Source organism: Zophobas morio, unplaced genomic scaffold (assembly GCF_036711695.1).
Source record: "Zophobas morio isolate AGI-343-1 ecotype UQ-CSIRO unplaced genomic scaffold, CSIRO_AGI_Zmor_V1 ptg000007l, whole genome shotgun sequence".
NCBI classification, from domain to species: Eukaryota; Metazoa; Arthropoda; class Insecta; order Coleoptera; family Tenebrionidae; genus Zophobas; species Zophobas morio.
In genome coordinates, this window is record NW_026972112.1 from 2145107 (window position 1) to 2170336 (window position 25230).

Consider the following 25230-nt stretch of genomic DNA (forward strand, 5'->3'; position numbering starts at 1 on the left):
TTTTTGAAGTAATTTGAAAGAATCTCATTATGTTTTGTTTTTGAAGTATGTAGTTTGAAAGAATTTCTGAGATCTCTTGTGTTGTTTTTGAAGTAGTTTAAAGAATCTCGGGGATCCCTTTTTGTTTTTGAAGTATGCAGTTTGAAATAATCTCAAGGTCCCCTTTTGTGTTTTGTTTTTGAAGAGACCCTATGTGACTGGTTTTTGAAGTAGTTTAAGTAATTTGAAAGTATCTCGAAAACACCTTCAGCTGTGCTTTGGAACTAGTTTGAAAAAAATCTCGGGGACTCCTTTTGTTTTATTTTTGAAGTGGTTCGACAGAGTCATAGGGATCCCTTGTCTTGTTTTTGAAGTAATTTGAAAGAATCTCGAGGACCCATTATGTTTTGTTTTTGAAGTATGTAGTTTGAAAGAATTTAAGAATCTCGGGGAACCTTTGTGTCTGGTTTTTGAAGTAGTTTAAAGAATCTCGGAGAACCTTCGCATTTTGTTTTTGAAGTATGTAGTTTGAAATAATCTCGGGGCCCCCTTTTGTGTTTTGTTTTTGAAGTAGTTTTGACAGAATCTCGGGGACCCTTTGTGACAGGTTTTTGAAGTAATTTAAGTAATTTGAAAGTATCTCGAAAACACCTGGTGCTGTGCTTTCGAAGTAGTTTGAAAAAATCTCGGGAACTCCTTTTGTTTTATTTTTGAAGTGGCTCGACAGAGTCATAGGGATCCCTTGTCTTGTTTTTGAAGTAATTTGAAAGAATCTCGAGAACCCATTATGTTTTGTTTTTGAAGTATGTAGTTTGAAAGAATTTCTGAGATCTCTTCTGTTGTTTTTGAAAGTAGTTTGAAAGAATCTCGGGGAACCTTTGTGTCTGGTTTTTGAAGTGGTTTAAAGAATCTCGGGGATCACTTTTTGTTTTTGAAGTATCTAGTTTGAAATAATTTCGAGGCCCCCTTTTGTGTTTTGTTTTTGAAGTAGTTTTGAAAGAATCTCGGGGACCCTTTGTGACTGGTTTTTGAAGTAGTTTAAGTAATTTGAAAGTATCTCGAAAACACCTTGTGCTGTGCTTTCGAAGTAGTTTGAAAAATCTCGGAGACTCCTTTTGTTTTATTTTTGAAGTGGTTCGACAGAGTCATACGGATCCCTTGTCTTGTTTTTGAAGTAATTCGATAGAATCTCGAGGACCCATTATGTTTTGTTTTTGAAGTAGTTTGAAAGAATCTCGGGGAACCTTTGTGTCTGGTTTTTGAAGTAGTTTAAAGAATCTCGGGGACCTCTTTTTTTGTTTTTGAAGTATGTAGTTTGAAATAATCTCGGGGCCCCCTTTTGTGTTTTGTTTTTGAAGTAGTTTTGAAAGAATCTCGGGGACCCTTTGTGACTGGTTTTTGAAGTAGTTTAAGTAATTTGAAAGTATCTCGAAAACACCATGTGCTGTGCTTTCGAAGTAGTTTGAAAAAATCTCGGGGACTCTTTTTGTTTTATTTTTGAAGTGGTTCGAAAGAGTCGCAGGGATCCCTTGTCTTGTTTTTGAAGTAATTTGAAAGAATCTCGAGGACCCATTATGCTTTGTTTTTGAAGTATGTAGTTTGAAAGAATTTCTGAGATCTCTTGTGTTGTTTTTGAAGTAGTTTGAAAGAATCTCGGAGAACCTTTGTGTCTGGATTTTGAAGTAGTTTAAAGAATCTCGGGGAACCCTTTTTGTTTCGTTTTTTAAGTAATTTGAAGGGATCTCGGAGACCCTTTGTGTTTTGTTTTTGAAGTATGTAGTTTGAAATAATCTCGGGGCCCCCTCTTGTGTTTTATTTTTGAAGTAGTTTTGAAAGAGTCTGGGGGTCCCTTTTTGTGTTGTTTTTAAAGTAGTTTGAAAGAATCTCGGGGATTTCTTTTTTTGTTTTTGAAGTAGTTTAAAAGAATCTCGGAGACCCCTTGTGCTGGTTTTTAAAATAAATTGAGGGATCTTGGGGACCCCTTTTATTTTGTTTTTTTTTTTAAGTAGTGTCTGGTTTTTGAAGTAGTTTAAGAGGAACGCAGGGACCCTTTTTCGTAGTTTTTGAAGTATGTACTTCGAAAGAAAGTCGGGCACGCCTTTTGTTTTGTCTTTGAAGTAATTTTAAGAATCTCGGGAACCCTTTGTGACAGGTTTTTGAAGTTTGAAAAAATCTGGGCGGCCTCTTGTGCCTGTTTTTTTTTTTAAATAGTTTTAAGGACCTCAGGAACCTCTTTTGTTTTGTTCTTAAAGTACTTTAAGAGAATCTCGGGGCCCCCTTTTGTGTTTTGTTTTTGAAGTAGTTTAAAAAAAATCTGGAGGACCGCTTTTGTGTTGTTTTTGAAGTAGTTCGAAAGAATCTCAGGGATTCCTTGTGTGTTATTTTTGATGTAGTTTGGAAGAATCTCGGGGACCCCTTTTTGTTTTTGAAGTATTTTAAAATTATCTTGGAGACTCTGTGGTGATTTTTAAAATAGTTTCAGGGACCTTAGGGACCCCGTTTGTTTTGTTTTTTTTTTTTGAAGTAGTGTTTGGTTTTTGAAGTAGTTTAAAAGAAACTTAGGGACCCTTTCTGGTAGTTTTTGAAATAATTCAAAGGAAAGTCGGGTTGCTCCTTTTGTTTTGTCTTTGAAGTAATTTGAAAACATTTCAGGGACCCCTTGTGTTTTGTATTTGTAGTAGTTTGTGAAAATCTCGAGGAACCTTTGTGCATGGAACATGAAGTAGTTTGAAAGAATCTTAGGCATCCATTGTTTTGTTTTTGCAGTAATTTTAAAAATTTCGAGTACATTTTGTACCTAGTTTTTGAAATAGTTTGAAGGATCTTTGGCATCCATTTTAGTTTTGTTTTTGAAGTAATTTGAAAGAATCTTGAGGACTACTTGAGTCTTGGTTTTGAAGTAATTTGAAAGAATCTCGGGGACCCCTTGTGTTTTGTTTTTGAAGTAGTTTGAAAGAACCTCAGGGACTCCTTTGTCTGGTTTTTGAAGTAATTTTAAAAATCTTGGGGACCCCTTCTGTCTTGTTTTAGAATTAATTTAACAGGATCTCGTCTACCCATTGCGTCTGGTTTTTGAAGTAATTTGAAAGAATCTCGGGGACACTTTGTGTTTATTTTTTGAAGTAATTTAAAAGAATCTCGGGGACCACTTGTGTCTGTTTTTTGAAGTAGTTTGAAAGCATCTCGGGGACCCATTTTGCGGTCTATTTGAAGTAGTTTGAAAGAGTTTCGTGGATTTCTTGTGTTTTGTTTCTGAAGTGGTTAAATCTCGGGGATTCCTTGTGTCTGGTTTTTGAAGTAGTTTGAAAGAATCGGGGAGGGGGGGGGGCTTTGTTTTATTTTTTAAGTAGTTTAAAAGAATTTCGTTAATACCCATGGTGCTGGTTTTTTAAGTAGTTTGAAGGATCTTGGGAACTTGTTTATTTTGTTTTCGAAGTGATTTGAAAAAATCTTAGGGATCCCTTGTTTTGTTTTTAAAGTAATTTGAAAGTATCGGGAACCTGATTTTTGAAGTACATATTTTCAAAAATCTCGGGGATCCCTTTTTGTTTTGTTTATGAAGTAGTTTAAAAGAATCTCGAGGACCCCTTGGGTTTCGTTTTTGAAGTAGTTTGAAAAGAACTCGGGAATACCTTGTGCTTGGTTTTTGAAGTAGTTTGCAGGATCTTGAGAACCCTTTTTTTTGTTTTTGAAGTAGTTTGAAAGAATCTCAGCGACCTCTTGTGCCTGGTTTTTAAAGTAGTTTTAAGGACCTCGGGATCTTCTTTTGTATTGTTCTTAAAATACTTTGAAAGAATCTCGGTGACGTCGGGTGTCTGGTTTTTTAAGTACTTTGAAAGATTCTCGAGGACCTCTTTTGTTTTGTTTTTGAAGTAATGATGTAATATTGTAATAATAAGGTTACATTTTTGGGCTATTTTACATTAAAACAACTCTTCAAAAAACGATGTTACAAAAATGTTTCATTTACATAAAAAAATTTGTATATAATGTTCGATTGTATGGAAATTTCGTTTTTGAAATATTTGGGACCCTTTGGTTTTTGATGTAGTTTAAAGGATCTCGGGGATCCCTTTTTGTTTTGCTTTTGAAGTAATTTGAAAAAATTTCAGGGACCCCTTGTGTTTTGTATCTAAAGTAGTTTGTGAGAATCTCGAAGAACTCTTGTGCCTAGAATATGAAGTAGATTGAAAGAATCTTAGGCATCCCTTGTTTTGTTTTCGCAGTAATTTGAAAAATTTCGAGGACCCTTTGTACTTGGTTTTTGAAGTAATTTGAACGCTCTCTGGCATCCCTTTTAGTTTCGTTTTTGAATTAATTTGAAAGAATCTTGGGGACCACTTGAGTCTTGTTTTTGAAGTAATTTGAAAGAAATCTCGGGGACCCCTTGTGTTTTGTTTTTGAACTAGTTTGAAAGAACCTCGGGGACCCCTTTGTCTCTTTTTGAAGTAATTTTAAAAATCTTAGGGACCCCTCCTGTCTTGTTTTTGAATTAATTTACAAGGATCTCGTGTACCCCTTGCGTCTGGTTTTTGAAGTAATTTGAAAGAATCTCGGGAACCATTTGTGTTTTGGTTTTGAAGTAGTTTGAAAGAATCTCGGGGACTACTTGTGTCTGGTTTTTGAAGTAGTTTGAAAGAATCTCGGGGGAGGGGGGGCTTTGTTTTATTTTTTAAGTAGTTTAAAAGAATTTCGTTAATACCCATGGTGCTGGTTTTTTAAGTAGTTTAAAGGATCTTGGGAACTTGTGTTATTTTGTTTTTGAAGTGATTTGAAAGTATCGGGAACCTGATTTTAGAAGTACATATTTTGAAGAATCTCGGGGATCCCTTTTTGTTTTGTTTATGAAGTAGTTTGAAAAAAAACTCGGGAATACCTTGTGATTGGTTTTTGAAGTAGTTTGCAGGATCTTGAGAATCCTTTTTTTTTGTTTTTGAAGTAGTTTGAAAGAATTTCTAAGATCCCTTGCTTTGTTTTGGAAGTAATTATAATCATGAGGACCACATGTCTTGATTTTGAAGTAATTAATTAAATATGTAATGTTCAGCCACCGAGTGAGTATTGTATATATATTAGAATTTTGTAGAGTCTCCTTGAACACAGATCTCCTTAGTTGCTTATTTCAGGTACGAAATGAACGAAAAATTAGAAAGTTTTTGTATTTCCGATGTGAAGAAGGATTGAATTTAGATTTTGCTATGAGGTAGTTCTTGAAAGAGGCCATTATATAATAAAAAAACGTGGGAATCAGCTTTAAAATCTACTTTCAAGCTATTTTTTATTCCGTAATCGGGAATTTCCAAAAAAACTCAAAAAAATTTTGTCTGGTGTAGTGACCCGCCCGATCACGCAAAATACATCGCTTACTACCACTCTTACTCAAAAACCGCCACCCGTTCGAAACTCGCCAAGTTCAAACCCAGCGATTATACTTTAAAAGTGCTCCCGATTAGACTTTTCCCGGTGGCTTTCGCAACTTCTCCTCAATTACAAGCCCGCGTCTGAATAAATACGGGGTGGTTGGAGGTCGAGTGTAAAACAGCGCTCGCAAACAACCCTCTTCGAATCGCGGAGTTGATGTTTCCGACCAAATAACCGTATTTCCATATCGCCAGACTACAAACGTTGAAATATATTGACAATCAACAGGTGTGTTACATCCGCCGAATATCAACCAACTCGTTTGTACTCTGACAGATGCAGCAACATTACGAAAGACGGGTCCAAAGAAGGGCGACGATAATAACGAATCGCTGGAAACTTTAAAGCCGGCTCACCGTCCGATAGGTCCTCTTCTGGCCCGCGTGCTTCCCCGGACGACCCTCCAGCTCCACGTGGACGTTGTAGATGATGTCGAAGAAGTTCTCCACGACGGCCACCTTGCGGTACACGGGCTCGCCGGTGGAATTCTGCAAAAGATTAACAAAATTAATCATCAAAGTATACTTTGTCTAGTTTCTATTTGTCTATCTCCTTCAAAAAATTGATGACGTCATGGCAACATTTTGTCGACTAAATGTGATTGTCAAAAACGCTTTCTTTGGATCATATTTAATATCATACTATGACCATGCGACGGAAGATACAAAAAGCGAGAAAAACAAAGATCGATCTGTCATAATTTAGCAGCGGTAATTTATGACAAGTATTGTGAGTATCCTCGTCAAACACCCATAAAACAGCAGCTTCATTTAAGAAACACTTACTTTGTTTACTTTGTTGATTCATGCCTCCCTTTCAGAAGTAATAATAAAGCTACTTTGATATTTTTTGCGCCGCCCCCGCCCCGGCTCGGGCGCCTCTCGGCTTCTCCGCACATTCCGCCCCCGAGCGCGGCTGTGCCGCTCGGCAGCGACGGCGGCCCGAATTAGGGACGGGGGTTGGGTGGGCGGCGGATATTCCGGAGGTCTGCAGGGTTGAGGATGATTCGGCACAACTCCGGCAGCCGGGGTATTCAGCTGAGGGTAACCAGGGGTATAAAACCGAGCGGCGGTGTGGGTCGTCCCCGAGAGGGTGGAACTAACTCGACGGTGCAACACAGCTCGCTCTAGGGCCGGGGGAGGATTCGACCTTTCTCCTGCTACACAAAGGAAAAATATCCATCCCTCGTACGACGCCGCTCCCCGAACGCTCTTGTGTTACTATGGTTTTAACCGAACGTTACGCGGGTTGCACTGTGCCAGGTGGAAACAAGCAATGAGATAAATGGGCGGGCGGAGGGAGCGGAGGCGAGGGATTCGAAGGGGTTGAGGAAAATTGAAAAATTTCGAACGCTGAGTGATAGCGAGATTTTGGGGTCGGAGGTGGCGCGGCGGCGGCACGCGGAGCGGGAGGTGGGAGGGGGGCGAGGGACTGGCTCGTGGTCGTGCACTATCAGGATTATGGGGGTGGAGTGGGGTGGATGGTTTGCGGCGAACTTTCTTGATCTCGAGATCGCATCGTTAGTTGTATCGTACAACCCTTATTATTTAAACTATATTTTTTAAATTCAATTAACACCTTTTTCATGATGACATTATTCACTCTTAAAAAACTTAAATTAAAGTTATAGTGTCTTGTTATAAATTAAAAAAAAATATTTATTACACATATAATTTCTTAGGTAAATAATATAATTGAAAATTTTTGAAAATCTAAAAAATGTCGAAAAATTGAAAAATCCAGAAATTGAAATGTTGGTAAATTAAGAAAGCGAAAACTTTAAAAAGCGAGAAATCTTAAACTCGAAAAGTCGAAAAATTTTAAATATCGAAAAACTGATGTGTCAAAAAATCGTAGAATCGAAAAATGTAGAATTTAAAGAATCGAAAACTTGAAGAACCATCAAACTGAAAAATAAAAAATTCCAAATTTCAAAAAAGTGAAAAATAAATATCGAAGAACTGAAAAATCGAAAAACCGAAAAATCGGCAAATTGAGATATCTAAAATAAAAAAAAATGAAAAATGAAAATATCGAAAGATCGAAGGATCGAAAAATTGAAAAATGTAAAAACGAAAAATTTTAGAAAAACTGTGTAAAACTGGATTTGTAAGTTTTTAACACCATTAAAGTATTGATTGATTTAAAACGCAAACAGCCGAAAAATGAAAAAATCCAAAAATCGAGTTATCGAAAAATCCAAAATTTCAGAAATTTTACACTGAAAAATCGGAACGTCGAAAAATCGAAAAATTGAAAAACTGGAAGTAACCCAAAATTGGAAAGTTAAAGACTGAGAAATCGAAAAAGTAAAAAATCCAGCATATAAAGAAGAAAATTAAAAAAAAAATCGAAAAATTAAAAAATCAAAAAACTGAAAAATGGAAAATCTAGTAACATCAAAAAGTGAAAAATCGATAAAATATAAAATCGAGAAATCGTAAAATCGAAAAGTGGCAAAATCGACCAAATATTGAAAAATCTCCACACTGAAATATCGAAAAATTGAAAATCAAGATAATGATAAATTGAAAATCGAAAAATTGAGAAATGAGAAGTTGAAAAATCAAATAACTGAAGAATAAAAATAAATTGAAAAAATCCTAAAACTGAAATAACCATACAATGAGAAATCAAAAGTTGTAAAATCGAGAAATCGAAGTCGAAAATCGAAGTGTCCAAAAATCGGAAATAAAAAAATCGAAGAACTGAAAAGACAAAAACCTAAAAATTGAAAAATTGAAAAATCGAAAACTAAGAAGTCGAGAAATAGGAAAATCGAAAAATCTAAAATTTAGATACGTCAAAATTTAAAAATTGATAAACTAAAAAAGTAAATGTAAAAACTCGAGAAAACAAAAATCGAAAAATTCAAAAAGCAAATACGTGAAAAATGGAAAAATTGAAAAAATCGGAAAACTGAAAAATTGACAAACTGAAAAATCGGGAATCCGAAAAGTCGAGAAATTGAGCAATGAAAAAATCGAAAAATCGAAAATTTAGACACATCAAAAAATGAAAAATCGATAAAGAAAAAAATCGAGAAATCAAAAAACCGACAAAATATTGAAAAATCTACACACTGAAAATATCGAAAAATTGAATAATCGAATAATTAAAAATGCAGAGACGCAAAAATTGAAAATCGAGAAAATGAAAAATTAAAAAACGAGATGCTGAAAAATCGAATAAGTGAAGAATAAAAAAAATTGAAAAATTCCAAAATTAAAATAACCATAAAATAAGAAATCAAAAGTTGAAAAATCGTGAAATCAAAGTCGAAAATCAAAATGTCGAACAATCAAAAAAGTGAAAACTCAAGAAATCTAAAAATCCAAAAGTCTAAAACTTCAAATGTTGAAAAGTCGGAAAGTCCAGAAATTGGAAATTGAAAAAATCGGAAAAGTGAAAAATTAAAAACAAAAACTGAAACATTGAAAAATCGAAAAAATGAGAAGTCGAGAAATAGGAAAGTCGAAAAACCAAAAAATCGATTAATTAGTGCAGGAATTGATAAATCGAAAAATATAAAATTTAGATACATACGTCAAAAATTTAAAATTGAAAAATTAAAAGTAAAAAATGGAGGAAGCAAAAATCGAAAAATTGAAAATTTTAAAAATTGAAAAATTGAAAAATCATACTGAAAAATAGAAATGAAAAATCGAAAAACTGAAGAATAGACAAACTAAAAAATCGACGAAATATTGAAAAATCTACACACTGAAATATCGAAAAATTGAAAAAAGACAAAATGAAAAATTAAAAAACGAGATGTTGAAAAATTAAATAACTCAAGAAAAAAAATTAAAAAATCCCAAAACTTAAATATCCATAAAATGAGAAATCAAAATTTTAAAAATCGAAAAGTCGAAAATCGAAATGTCGAAAAATCAAAAATTTTAAAAATTAAAAATAAAAAATTCAAAAAGTTAAAAACTCCAAAGGTCAAAAACGTGAAAAATCAAAAACTAAAATTGAAACATTGCAAAATCGAAAAAGTGAAAAGTCGAGAAATAGAAAACCCGGAAAATCAAAAAACCGATTAATTAATCGAGAAATTGAGAAATGGAAAGATATAAAATTTAGATACGTTAAAAATTTAAAAATTGATAAATTGAAAAAATAAAAGTAAAAAATCGAAAAAACAATAATCGAAAAATTGAAAATTTCAAAAATCTAAAAATCGAAAATCTAAAACTCGGGAATCCGAAAAGTCGAGAAAGTAAAAAATCGAGAAATAGAAATATCGACGAGAACTGAAAAATCTACACATTGAAATATAGAAAAATTGAATCATGGAAAAATGGAAAATCTAGAAACGTAATTGATATTCGAGAAATTGAAAAACGAAAAAATGAAAAATTAAAAAACGAGATGTTGAAAAATCGAATAACTGAAGAATAAAAAAAATTAAAATCCTGAAACTGAAATATCCATTATCGGAAATTTAAAAAATGCAAAAACTTAAAAATCAAAAACTTAAAAACTGAAACATTGAAAAATTGAGGAGTCGAGAAATAAAAAAGTCGAAAAACCAAAAACTCGATTAATTAGTGCAGAAATTGGGAAATCGAAAAATCAAATTTAGATACGTCAAAAATTTAAAAACTGATGAATTGAAAACAGAAAATATTGGGAAACCGAAAAGTCGAAAAATTGAAGCATCGAAATATTGAAAAATCCCAACACTAAAATATCGAAAAATTCAATTGTCGAAAAACTGAAAATCGAGAAACATCCTGAAACTTTAATAACGACAAATTGAGCAATCGAAAGTTGAAAAATTGAAAATTCACAAAAATGGAGAAATCGAAAAATGTAAAATTTTAAAAACTGAAAAATTAACATATGAAAAAATTGAAAAATCGAAAAACCGAAACTTGAAGAAACTGAAAAATCTGAAATTAAAAATCGAAAAAATAAAAAATCGAGAAATCGAAACTCGAAAATTTTAAAAACCGAAAAATTGAAAATTCAAAGACCCGAAAAATTGAAAAAGTGACCAAATGAAAAACTGAAAAATCGTAAAATTGAGAATTCCAGTAATCGAGAAGTCGAAAAACCAAAAAATCGATTAATCTAGAAATTGAAAAATCGAAAAATTAAAAAATCGGGAAATCGGAAAATCGAAAAGTCGAAAAGCTGAAAATTTGGAGAATTGAAATATTGAAAAATCCCAACACTGAAATATCGAAAAATTAAGTAATCGGAAAATTGAAAATCGAGGAATTGAAAAACCAAAAATTGAATAAAAAAAATGAAATATCCAAAACTCATATAAATATATAGAAAAATTTGGACAAATGAAGGAACGGGTTATTTATGAAACTTTGAAAATAGAGGTCAAGTACAGATCGAATAGACGAAAACAAAACTCACAATTTATATTATACACAGTTATTTGTTGTCGTTGCAGTTATTACATATTATTACATTTGAAAAAACGACAATAAAAGAAAAATCACAAAGTAGATTTAAAAGTTTAAACGAATTTTGTAAACGCTTCTATGTAATTTGTTAATCTCGCAATTGCGTGTTTACTTGTGTGTATTTCCAGCATAGTAATCAAAGGCATTATTTGAGCCTATTTCCTCCACACATTCATGGAATGATGAAAGCTCTACAACGTGTGCATGCCTAGCACAAATGAAATAAAAATGCTCGTACGTTTCTCATTTGATTCCACTCTGACAACACAATGCAGTTCGCAACTCCTAACTTTATTACCATCAATAAATAGCAACAGCCACTGTTTATTGCGTATTTTTTGATTTTTTTTTATTTTTACAAGCTAGCCAACTATATATTTGTTTTCCTATTCAGTTATTCCCGAAAAATCCGTCATTTAAAAGCCCGAAAAATCCCCAATCTCCCGCTCCCCGCACCCCAGATTACCTCCACCTCGAGAAAAAACAATACGGTTACACGGCCCGCTTCCGCCGAATACCATTTGCATTTTTCGAATTTCATTTCCTCCCCTTCCTATCGGATCTCCGAATATTCCTGGGGGGTGCGCTCGTAGCGAACGCAAAAAAACCTCCAAGAGTTTTTCCGGCGACGCGACCCATTTGGAAAGCGGCACGAAGCGAGATAGCGGAACGTTCTCTCAAAGAGTAGAAGGAAAAAAAGGGAAAACTATGAAATACGGAAAAATGAAGTTCGCCCGGATAGCGAGCTCCCGCTGCCAACCGACACAAAAACACGGTCGTGCCGAAACTCCAGGGAGAGAGGAAAAAGGGAAAAGGCTCCGGGATCTCTGAAAAATACCTCGCACGATTCCTTGGGAGGGGGCTAATTGGAACTCATCCCGCTCGATTTATCGATGGGGGATTGTTTATTCCGGTGCGGAAATTATTTATTGTTTTAATCAAGCGCGGCTCGGAGACAAAGACTCTATAAGGGGCGGTTTTTTGGTTTGCGGAATTCGGGAGGGGTGGGGTGCGATTTTGAAGCAATAAGCGGAAATCGATGGGTGGGGAGAGGCGCGAGGTGGCGGATTGATTTTTTTGCTGAGGTGATGGATGGGGTGGATGTTGTGCATTCGGTAACCTATTAGGAGTGGGGTGTTATTCTGCAGTGCTGAATAAAATGAGAAGTTTTAAAGGGTTTGTAAAAACGAAGCGCGAAATGCTCGACAATTTCCTTTGTTGATTAAAGTTTTTTCTCTTTCAAGATTATTCCGTCACGTCGGGCGGTCAACATCGCGGAACTTAGTTCTGCTAGATTTTTTGTCGCTCTAATTTCTCTGGAATGTTCAATGACTGCCGAATTTTTCTTCAGAAAAAGTTATTTCGACAAAACTCCCTATGTTATGTAATTATTTAAATATTATTATATCGCGACAGACAGACAGACAGACCGACGGAACCGCAGCTGCTGCATTTTCCTCCTAAATTAACCCGCTCCCAGAGTTCTAAAAATCCTCGGCCACATATAGCCGCACACATCCTCGAGGAACTCCCCCGTCCCCCGCGGCCGCCGTCTTTTTCTCCTGTCACGTGTCACTACAAGCCCGCTCCCCGGCCCATCCCGCCCCTGCGGCGCCGTCCCTGCGTCTAATGAAGCGCAATTATTTTGCCGCCGGCTCACATATTGGCAGCGCGGATGTTCCCGCAGTGGCGGAGGGGGCCTGGGCCGGGTCCAGTGGGCATTGGGGGGCCGGAAGGGGCCCGGTGCAAACTGATGCAAACCCGGGTGTCGACCGGCCACCGAACCCGCAGACACAAATAAGTGCTTGACGACGAGCCGGTCGCGGAGGCTCCGGTCTCTGCACACTAGACACCTATTATAGGGCCGGCAGGGATTCCGGTTTACTTTTTACCGGCGAACATGGGGGCTAGGCGGCGGCGAAAAAATGCGCGAGAACAGGTGCCGAAAGGCGCTTTTTGCGGGGACGGCTGCTGGGGGTACTTTGTATGCTGGGTATGCGAGGTTTTACGTGTCGGTTGCTGATGTTATTATTATTATTTATGGGCAGGCGCTGCATTATTAGTGAGTGGTATGGGCAATGGTGCGAAATTAGCGGCGAGCGATGTGAGTGGCGGTGTCAGCGGGAAACGATAAAATCGAGTTTGTTTGGATTATCTTATTAAAGAACATTTACAAGAATTATCGGTGTTCTGGTTTTCAAGAATTTTAAATGGAACTGGTATGAAGAAAAAATATACCAAAATCACAAGTTATAGTGTTGTTGTCATGGACAATGCGAGTTACCGCTACTGACAGAACAATTCAAGTATAACAAGTAAAATTTCAACATTTTTAGAATGAAACTTTAATAGATTATTTGATTTAGAACATTTTAATCAAGACTGTCTTGAATAGTTGTTCTACTGTGCCACACCGGGCCCAAAAAAATACCGAAGTGTTCGTCAGTACTTGGACAGTTATCGACGACATTCTAAAACATTCGAAGGCAGAAAATAACGGTTGTCAAAAGTATTCGTCTAGAAGAAGAAGAAAAAATCGGAAAAGTTCTGGCAGTCTAGAATAGTTATGCTATACATGTCAGATTGTCAGAGAATTGACCGGAGAAGCATTGCGAAGAAATAGTAACAACAGAAATTTTTGCCGAAATTCTAAAGCACTTGAAAGCAGAAAATAGAATTCGTCAAGAATATTCTTCTAGAATAAGAAAGGAGATTAAACATTTGGACTTCGGTAAAGAACTCCTATTACATAAGAATGTTGCTGACAAAAATACAGAAAGTTCTAGAATAGTTCTACTGTGCACCAAGGGGTCCAAGATAAAGAAGACTGAAGCCTTCTGCATGTGAGTCTGTAATTCGAAAAGGCTCCTGAATAATATGACTAGAGATCTCTTACAAACATAGAAATTGTCGACAAAATTTTAAAACAATCAAAAACAGAAATTAACCTTCGTCAAAAAAAGAAGAAATAGTGACAACAGAAATTTTTGCCGAAATTCTAAAGCACTTGAAAGTAGAAAATAGAATTCGTCAAGAATATTCTTAGAGAAGAAGGCAATTTGGATTTCGCTAAAACACTGCTATTACATAAGAATGTTGCTGACAAGAATACAGAAAGTTCTAGAACAATTCTACTGGTTCTAGAGTAGTTCTACTATGCACCAAAGAGTCCAAAACAAAAAAAGGATGAAACCTTCGGCATGCAAGTCTGTAATTCGAAAGGGTTCTTGAATAATATCACTAGAGATCCATTACAAACATAGAAATTGTCGACGAAATTCTATAACAATCAAAAACAGAAGTTAACTTTCGTCAAAAAAATTCTTACAGGAGAAGATAAAGATTGCACAATTCGGACTTCGGGGAAAAATTGTTGAGGAAAAAGAATGTTGGTGAATCGGGACAACATAGCTTGGCAATCTAGAATAGTTCTACTCTACAAGAAAAGATCAAAAAAAGATGGAATGAAAACTTGTCTCTTTGCCAGTTCCTAAAGAATTGACCGAAGAAGCATTGTGAAGAGAGTAACAGCAGAAATTTCTGTCGAAATTTTAAAATACCTTACTTGAATTCGTCAGGAACATTCTTATTACAATTTCGACTTCGGGAAAGAACTACTATTACATAGGATGTATAGATGATTTAAAAATCGAAAGATTGGCTCGAAAAAGTAAAAAAATCGACACACTGATAAATCCAAAAGTCAAAAATCGAAAATTCGAAGAATCGAAATATTGAAAAATCCCAAAACTGAAATATCGAAAAACTGAAAAAACAACGAAAAATTGAAGAATGGAAGAATTGGAAAATCAAAAACTTCAAAAATCGAAGCATTGAAAAATTGAAGAACAGAAAGATCTAAAAGAAAAGTCAAAAATTGAAAAATTGAAAAAACGTAAAACTGAAACATCGGAAAATTGAAAAAATCGAGAAATTGGAAAATTGAAAGATTAAGAAATCGAAACATTTGAAAAATTCGAAAACTTGAAAAATTGAAATATGGAAGAACTGAAATGAAAAATCGAGAAACCGAAAAATCTACAATTTTAAAAATTGAGAAATTAAAATATCAAAAAATTTTAAAATCGAAAAATTGGCTCGAAAAAGTAAAAAAATCGACACATCGAAAAATCCAGAGGTCAAAAATCGAAAATTCGAGTAATCCAAATATTGAAAAATCCCAAAACTGAAATATCGGAAAACTGAAAAAAGAACGAAAAACTGAGGAATGGGAAAATTGAAAAATCGAAGAATTGAAAAACTGAAGAACAGAACAATCTAAAAGAAAAGTCAGAAATTGAAAAATTGAAAAATCTAAATATTTAAAAATCGTAAAATTGAAGAGAAAATTTGAAAAAACCTAAAACTGAAACATCGGAAAATTAAAAATTGAGAACTTGTAAAATCGAAAAATTGAAAAATGAAAGAAAAACTGAAGAATGGAAAACTGAAAAATCTCAAAACTGAAATATCTAAAAACTATAAGAAATTAAAAAATTGAAATAATGAAATATAAAATACCTAAAAAATTGGCGAATTGAAGAAATGAAAAACCTGAAAAATAGGAAAATTGAAGAATTGAAGAACAGAAAAACCTAAAGGAAAAGTCAAAAATTGAAAAATTAAAAAATCGAAATATTTAAGAATCGGAAAATTGAAGAGAAAAATGTAAAAAACGTAAAACTGGAACATCGGAAAATTGAGAAATCGAGAAGTTGACAATTTGAAAGATTAAGAAATCGAAACATTTGAAAAATTTGAAAACTTGAAAAATTGAAAAATTAAAATATCTAAAAATTTAAAAATCTAAAATTTAACAAATTTAAATATTGGCTCGAAAAAGTAAAAAAATCGACACAGCGAAAATCGAAATATGGAAAAACTAAAAAAGAACGAAAAGCTGAAGAATGGACAAATTGAGGAATTGAAGAACAGAAAAATCTAAAAGAAAGGTCAAAAATAAATTGAAAAATCGAAATATTTAAAATTCGTAAAATTGAAGTGAAAATTTGAAACGTAAAACTGAAACATCGGAAAATTGAGAAATCGAGAAATTGAAAAATTGAGAATTGTAAATCGAAAAATTTAATAACAAATGATCTGAAAAATCCCAAAATTTGAAAATTTAAAAAATCGAGAAATTGAGAAATCGAAAAATCAAAAAAGTGAAGTCGGAAAGTCGAAACCTTATAAAATTGAAAAATTAAATCAAAAACCTGAAAAATCGAAGAACTGAAAAACTGGGAAATCGAAACAGTCGAAAGTAAGAAGTGGGAAAATAAAAACATCAAAAGTCAAAGATTGAAAAATCGAAATATTTTTAAATCGTAAAATTGAAGAGGAGTAAAATTGAAAATCGTGAAATTAAAAAATTGGGAAATGTAAAATCGAAAAACTGAAATGTCCAAAAACTGAGAATCTAAAAAATTTTAAAATTGAGAAATCGAAAAACCGGCAAAAAATAAAACAGTTGTCCTGGTTCTAGAATTGGAAAGTGTTCTTGGACAATTTAGAGAGCCATTCCAAAGGCAGAAATTGTCGACAAAACTCTAAAATAAAATTTTTTAACAGAAGAAAAAAAAGTGCAATTTGGATTTTCAGAAAAAAATTTGTTCTAATGTGTCTAGAAATCCAAACTTTTCGAAGAATTTATAAAACATCGGAAATTACAAAATTTAAGTCGTATTAAAATAAAATCACTGACATGACAAAATGGAAATTATTCTATGACAATCTATTCGAGAAGAATATTAACTGGACAATGTAGGACAGTTGAAAGACGACGAAACTAAGGCAATTTAATTGTTAATACTGCCAAAAATTAAGTGCTAAATATAATCGAGTTAACTGAAATGGTTGACGTGAGCATCATGGCGAACTAGAGCAGAAATTTAAAAAATCACCCGATATATTATAGAGGCATAATACGTACATACCTATATCTAGTTCTGTTACTAGTGTCTTATGAAACATTGTCATGTTACATAGATAAAATAAAAATATCACGATAATCCAATAACAGAATAGTCGACAATAATAACAAACAACGTAATATCATTTCTACATTTTGTAATTTGATATTATAGATATCATTACCACAATACAAATACCAGAGTGTTGATAATTGCTACAAAATTCATCTGTAAAATTATGTGTAGAAGTCGAGATGACGATTTTTAAAACAATGACGTTAAATTTTAAAACAAATATATTGTTGTTACAGTGTGGAATTTACACCATGTTGCCGCCACTACTAAATCTGTTACGGCTTCTTGTTTGCCCGGTTATGGCTATACCATCGATCTTCCACGACTCTAGCTTCCAGTGAATAATTCATTCACCATTAGCCACCTCCCTACCATAAACATACCACACAACACCCAAATACCAGCGCTACCATTACGCAATCCGCCATCCAGAAAAACCCGAAACCGACGTCACACCCCACCCCCGCCCCGCCGAACGAAACAAGACCCGTAGGTGCGCCGCCCCCAGCAGGGGGTGCCGTCAGCGACGCAATAAAGCTCAGACCTACTTAGCGAAATTGTGTCCTTCGTCGCCTGTAATCCTAGACGAGGCCGCCCCCAGCGCGTCGAATTCGGCGAAAAGCGCGTCCGGGGCGGCGGGGGCGGCAGGTGCGTCTATCAAACAGCGCGATCAACATGTGGTTACTTGTTTTTTAAATTCCCAAATCAACAGGTTTCAGAATTCGCTCTCTCTGTCTCGATTTACTGCCGCTGCAGCTGAAATAAAATATATTCAAGTAAATAAGAGATTGCGCGATGTGTTGTTTCGGCCGAGATTCGCGCGCAGCGCCGCCGGTGGCGAAGGCGGCAAGCTCGACAAGGCGGAGAGAAAACCGTAATGGGGAGGGGCGGTGCGAGCTATTGGCGGCAGATGGCGCCGGCTGTCGGAGTAGCGACGAGATCGATCGCGCCGAAGTTGGAGCGGCTTCCGGTAATTAAACGTACGCGATTTAGAAGTCGCGTTTTCGATAGGTTGCACGCAAATTTGCAAAAATATAAAAATTGAGTATATGTTTTTTTAATTGAAAAAGAATAATTCTGAGCCCGTTTTTGTTTTGTTTTTACATTTTTTAAACTTATCATTTGATATGTGTAGCGAAAAATAAGGCAGGGACGGCCAGAATATTTTCCAAAGGAGTAGTTCTGCGCAGGACGGGGCGACAAAAAATGCAGCGTCAATATAAATGGAACGAAAAAGGAAAAAGCAAATAAATAAAACACCACATCCCAGACCCATTTCTGCCTCCTTATTAATTCCCGCCGCCTCGGCCCCTCGTTCCCAATTACCGGAGCCCCATCTCATTTTTCGGAAAACTCCGGTCTCTCCGGAGCGAGGTCGCCAGGTCTCGAGATTGCGGCTCTCGGTCCGGGTAATCTAGTCAAATGTATTCGCAAGGGATTCCGCATGTCGATGTCGAAGACGCCGCCGAGATTGGAAGCGATACTTTAAAGAAGCGGCTCCGGTGGCGGCGGCCGCTCCGGTCGACAGCCCCGGATCCGCACGTATATGAACTTGCAAATGCGAAATTGATGGCTCCTGAAATTTATTCGCTTTTTTACCGGAAAAAGGATGCAACAAGTTGAAGGGAACGAGGTGCCACGTCTGATGCCGAGAATTTTTGGCCGGAGTTTGGCGGAAGTTGTAAATGTGTTTTAATGAAAACGCGTGGTTGGGAGTAATTTTAAATAAACAAGGATTCTCTCTATTAATACGCGAAGCTCGAAGTTCCCGGAGTTTTGCAGGTTTTCGCGGAGTTTATGATGATGTGGGTGATTTCAACGTCTGTCCAGTTAGTTTGAACTTTTTTAGACTCGCTAAGAAGTCTAGAAATTTATAATCGAATCGAGTTTTTGTTTTCAAGTCCTTCCGCGCTCACAATTCTGTAAACACTGAGGCTCTTCACGCAAATCCCAGCTGCAGTCAATTAACACTGTTCACTTCTGTGATAAGTTTAATTTAATTTAAACTCGTTTATTCCGCCCTTCATTTTATTTCACTCTTCCCGCTAATTTGACAACTGCAGTATATCAAGTATTTAAACCCATACACGTGAAATGACTTTCGTAACATCGAGGATTTTTTGCCCAGCCATAGATAACTAATACGTCATTTCACGTGACAATTAACGATTTCAGAACGCCACCGTTCGCTTGTCACCCATCAAACATTTTCATTTTAGTGAAATTCAAACGAGACGAAAATTATTCAGCAGACGTCAAACAACGTTTTCTTCAACTTGTTGCGCACTTTGGCGATAAAACACGAATGCGTTTGTAATGGAGGGCTCTTTGCTGTCAGGGAAATTTTAATTAAAAACTGGCTTTAAAGATTTTTCTCGGGGGCGGAGTCGTTTCCGTTTTTCGAAATTTTCCGCTGAAATTTTCACTCAGTGTGTGGCTATTAACAATTAAAATCAATAGGCTGAGAGGTTTTAAAGTTTCCGGATTTTTCTTGAATTCGCCTGTTCCTGAAATCAGTCCCGAAATTTTCAAAATGAAATTTTTGTTCAGTTGAGCTTCAGAGAAAACTGACAACTTCTGAGGTACTTTAAAGAACTTCTGAGGTACTTTAAAGTCTTGGGAGTTTTCCACAGTTTTATTTATAAATATAAAAAAATCTGCAAGTGTGTTTTTTTGTTATTTCAGCATTCAGTTTTAATAGTGCGAAAATTGGATATTATCAAATGGAAAAAATATTTCCAAAATGTTCATTTGAATTAACTATAACACCGTTTTTGTTGTTTAAAGTTGGTTTAAATTGTTAAACCAGAATTTATTATTAACAGTTAAAATCACTATGGTGAGAATTTTTGAGGTTTAAATATTTTTGTGAAATCCACTTGTTCCAATCCAAAAATCGGTTTCGAAATTTTCAAAATAAAATTTTCAGCTTTTAGCTTCACAGAAAACTGACAACTTACGAGGTACTTCAAAGTCTTGAAGTGTTCCGTAGTTTTCTTTAGAAATGTCACAAATTTGCAACTATGAATTTTTTTTTATTTCAGTATTAAATTTTTTTAGAAAGAAAATTGGATATTAAATTGAAAAAAAAATCCAAAATGTTCATCAGAAGTAACTACAAAATCGTTTTTAATTTTTTAGAGTTGCCCATAATATTTAAAACCGATTATCAGCATTTTGATGGATTGCTAAACAAGAAAATTTTGTAAAAGTTCCAAAACCCCAACTCTAAAATTTGCCCAAACCCCCAGCATTTCTTTCCGGTCAAAATTCCCCAACCCCGCCTTCTCCATCTCTCCAAATTCTCGCGACAAAGCCCCGATACATCACCGTCCCCTCCCGCCCGCTCCGGCGCTCCCGGAACCCCATAATTTACGCCACCTCTGCGCCCTTCGATTCCGGTCGCGCCGAAAAAATCCCCGGAACGTCTCCGCCGCCGCCGCCGCCGCCCGTGCAATAATTCCGGGGCGTTGGCGGGTAAATAATGGAATGATAAGCGGCCAGTCCTTCGTCCTGTTTGGCACGGCGAAAGCTAACGATAACGAGCGTGCATGTATCCGTTGTTAAGCGGAAACTGAAGCGGCGCAGCAACAGGTGTGTCGGCGTCCCTGGCGTCGCGGCGCCCGTCGACGCCCGCGGCCAGGTCCTGTCATACTCCTGCTGCTCTCGCTCGTCTGTCATCTTTAATAGGACGTGATTCGCGGCCGGACATCTGACCTTATTAGGGCGAAACCGGTCGATGGCCGGGGACCGCCGCAGGGGGGGTTTTCGCCTCAGTGGGTCACATGACGCACTCGAAACGCCGTACTCGAGTTTTGGGGTCATTAGTGGCAGCGAAATTGGAAATATTAAATTCAAAAATCGCGATAACCTACTCCGATTAACACGATCAGACTGTTCGAGAAACTTACGAAATCACTCATCACTCTGACGACTACCGGTTCCCATGGGGGTTGAGGAAGCGGATGTGTAAATGACCGCATTACACTATACTTGTAGTCGATTAATTACGCGGGACGCCTATGCAGCGTGAACACTAACGCATTAGTGTGCACGGTTCCAGGATTCAGCGGACATTCCGGGTGCGATTTTTCCATATCGCGTCGAATCCAGCCGCCGCTGTTTGGTTTCTCCCCGATCGGAAATTCCCATCCAATCCCGCTATGCACCGGAACTTCCGCCCTCTTCCTCTCCGCTCCATTAATCTCCCGGCAATTTCCAGGAAAAACATCGGCAGCGCGCCGCCGATCCGCAGCGCCCAAAAATCGGCAAAAAGCCGCCGCGTCTTGGTCCCGGGGGCGGCGGCCCCCGACTCGTCACCGCCGTGCATGCACGCATCCGGATCGCTCTGTTCTATTCCTGCTGGCTGCTATCGGTCACGCTGATTTATCGCGGCGCGCGCTCTCCCGGCGGCGGGCGGGGGCGGCGGCGCCCGACACCCTATTACCCAGACAAACGCGTCGCGGCCTTGTCATCGCTCAGGCCGCCACTCGAAACCCCTCGTATTTCATACCACACAACGCCCACGCTCACATGCCCAAGTAGGCTTTGTTGGCGAGTTCCTTTGTCACGGGGAATAAGTGAATCGCGCCATGGCGGAGGTTATGAACGCTGATTTATTGATTAGATGTGAGTGCAATGTAAACTAGATGTTGTTGAAAAACTAGGCACGATGTGTGTGCTAGAGGGATGTAGCGTATATGTAGCGTACATGTTTCGGTGTTTATATGGGTGTTATGTAGGATAAGGAGTAGGTTAAGTTATGTAGGTGGAGAGGGGGCGAGCGCTCTCGTCACTGATACTGCGTTGTTACAATAGTTACGTACCGGATACGTCTCGTCGATGGTACGGATTGGAACACGCGCATGGTTAACTTCAGGCCGCAATTTGTCTTTACGTTTTTATTATTCGTATTGATGTATAATGTTTATATGATATCTTGTGTCGTTTATGCTTATATATTCTACAGATTTTTTTATAGCGACTGAGAAATTGGAAAAATGTAGTTATATAACATAGATCTTACATTTTCTTCGTCTTACATGTTATATTACAGAAATAGATCATCATATATGTATACGTGTGTCTAAATAAATATTAATAAATGTTAATCAAGTAACTTAAACAAGATAAACTAAACGTGTTATGTAGTCTCTACATAAATGTCATAAATGTTACATTGTGGTACATTATAAGTCCGTGTGTTACATTACAGTGTTATCAACAATAAACTATACAACAATATTTATATTCATGTTACGTAACAATCCATATAGCTATGACAGTACGTCCCACATATCAATGTAACATAGCAACTAGGAATTTGTTATAAACTTGACCACCGGCACTTATAAGAGCCATATTAATATAAACAAACTAAACTGATCGATAAAGAAGACGACTAACGGCAATGATAATACCGATAGAAATATTCTACTTTTTTATTTTTCTGTCGCTTCTGGGTAACCTGCTGAGCGTTTTCTTCATGCGGCCGTTTTTTCGCGATCCAAACAATGAAAATGATGACAGACCGAACTTTCCAATTTCTCCCGATTTCTTCATTCTTATTTTTATCCATCTGATTGTATTTTTTGTAGCTTACATGATTTATCAACAACTACCTATGTAACTGAAAAATTGTAATGTTTACAATGTGATTTACTATAGTTTTCGGGCGAAATTTTGGTTTCAAACTTAATTCTTAATTTCAAAAAAATCACAGTGTTTATTTTTGGTAATGAAGATCAAAACTACGTTTCCATGTTCATTTACAGTTCAAACACAGAGAATCTGATGAAATGAGCCCAAAGTTTCTCAGTGACTCTAATTTCACAGTTTGAAACCAAAATTTCTAGTTTTAATTATACGTAAAACCAGACTTTAGATTTTTACATTTTTCAGTTGATTCAAGTTTAAAATTTAAAGCCTGATGTAATACCCCGAAATGAATGAAAATAGCCGTAACCCGTACTTGTAGCTTACTCTAGGATTCTAATTATGTACTTTAAATAATTTGTAGTGTATCCATGTACTTCTCAGCCACCACTGTTACTCAATTCCGAAGTATCTGTGAAAAGTTGTACCCTCCAAATACAATGTTTTATCAGTGTTGAAAGCACTTACGATGTTTTTCTCTCAATCCCGCACATCCTAATGTTGGACTCAGTTATCACGTACAAAGCGCTATCCTTCACATTAATAAAGCAGGTTTACAATTCTTGAATTTTCGTAATTTTAAAACTGCATTAAATTGCATCCTACATACAAAATTTGACAATAATCGGTCCAGTTGTTTCGGAGATTATCGATCAAATGAAAATCGACATAGACAGACAAGCAGGCGGACAGAGAGATGGACAGACCAGACGGACAGATGAACAGACAGACGGACAGACAGACACACGGAGACCATTTTTTTTCGTACTCTGAAACTGGCAAGTCGTCAAATGGACTCAATGATTATACTCTTTTAAAATATAAAAAATATTCAAGGCAAAATCGACTTACAAAGAAATTGTATAGCAATTTTTTGAATTTGGAAAATCTCTTATCATTTCGCATCCATCAGTGTTAAAATGTGATTTTTATTTCCCAAGCGAAAGCAAAGGAAGTATTGTAATCGAGTCCGTCGGCCGACTCTCTACTTCTGCATTTTCTCGACCTGTCATGACCCCTAGAGGAAGAAGAAATAGTTCTCCCGTTTCCGTCTGTCCGTCCGTCCGTCCGTCCGTCCGTCCGTCTGTCTGTCTGTCCGTCCGTCCGACTGTCGGCCGTCCCGGATTTTTATTAGACAGATAATCTCCGAAAGTACTGGACCGATTGTTGTGAAATTTTGTACTTATATAAGGAATATCATGTAGATGGTAAAACGCTAACCAAAATTTGTCCAATCATCCCCACCACTAATGCGATGACGTCATTTCAAAATTGTACATAGTAAATAGGTCTTAAATTGTATAAAATAACATAGCCTTACACATGTACTTTATGACTCCGAATTCAGTTTTTACCCGAAACGTCCAGATTTTTGGAAAAACAAATCAAAATTATGAAACAACATTTTGCGATTTAATTTTGGATCTGCAAAACCGAATGCTTTGAAATCTTGCAGATAAGCGTGATAAATTTTTAATCAAAATATTTATCTCCTCAAAAAAATTGATGACGTCAGCTCAAAAGTTTGCCGAATAAATCCTATCTAAAATATACAAAATATGATGAGTCTGTACTTGTGATTTATCATTCCATTCACATTTTTTGGATTTGCATATACAGGGTGACTCAAAAAAATTAATTAATGCGTGGATTTATTTTATTGATTTAATCAGGAACTACAACACCGAATGCTTTGAAATCTTGGAGATGTTTTAAAGTTATCACAGGCATGGTAAATTTTTATAGTCAAAATGTATTTGCTCATCCCCCCCCTAAAAAATTGATGACGTCACCTCAAAATGTTGCTGAATAAATCTTATCTTAAATGTGCAAAATATAATGCGTCTGTAGTTGTGATTTATGATTCCATTCATATCTCTTGGATTTGCATATACAGGGTGACAAAAAAAATGAATGCGTGAATTTATTTTACTGATTTAATCAGGAGCCACAAAACCGAATGCTTTGAAATCTTGGAGATCTTTTAAAGTTATCATAGGCATGGTAAATTTTTAATCAAAATGTATTTGCTCATCCCCCTCCAAAAAATTGACGACGTCACATCAAAATTTTGTTGAATGTCCAAAATATGATGAGTCTGCAGTTGTGATTTATCATTCCACTCATATTTTTTGGATTTGCATATACAGGGTGACTCAAAAAAATTAATCAATGCGTGAATTTATTTTATTGCTTAATCCAGAATTGCAAAACTGAATACTTTGAAATCTTGCAGACGTTTTAAGGTCATTGTAAGCGTGGTAAATCGTTAATCAAAATAAATCTGTTTATTCCCCCCAAAAAATTTATGACGTTATATCAAAATTTTGCCGAATAAATTCTACCCAAAATGTGCGAAATATGTTTTTACTTGTAATTCATCATAGCGTTCATATTTTTTATTGATCAAATTAAGAACGAATGACCCCATTTTCCCGAAAATGTGAAAATACAAACATGTTTATTTAATAAGAATTATAATAAGAACATTTTGTCAATTGTAACTTACTAGTTAATTGTTTTGATACTCTGTTTTGAGGGGACGAACTCATACAAATCAAACTAATTTCTGCGTGACATTCTTTCGATGTATAAACATTGTTTTTCTTATCGAGGATAACCTAAGGACGTACAGTAATGGAAGTCATTGGGCAATTTGTTACTTTCAAATTTTCTCGATATTTCATAACCCCTAGATAAGGTCGTAGCTAGGGAGAGGCTAGGAGATGCTCCCTTAGCTCATAGTTATAATTAAC

At 36.0% G+C, this 25230-nt stretch overlaps 1 protein-coding gene across 1 annotated transcript in view; it reads right to left on the minus strand.

Annotated features, from left to right (window-relative positions):
- Nucleotides 1–25230, minus strand: part of LOC135124217 (uncharacterized protein) — a 240972-nt gene that overhangs the window by 119347 nt on the left and 96395 nt on the right. Inside the window, exon 2 of the mRNA XM_064049126.1 lies at nt 5757–5888. Coding sequence (XP_063905196.1) covers nt 5757–5888 — 132 coding nt within the window. The remainder of the gene's footprint in view (nt 1–5756; nt 5889–25230) is intronic.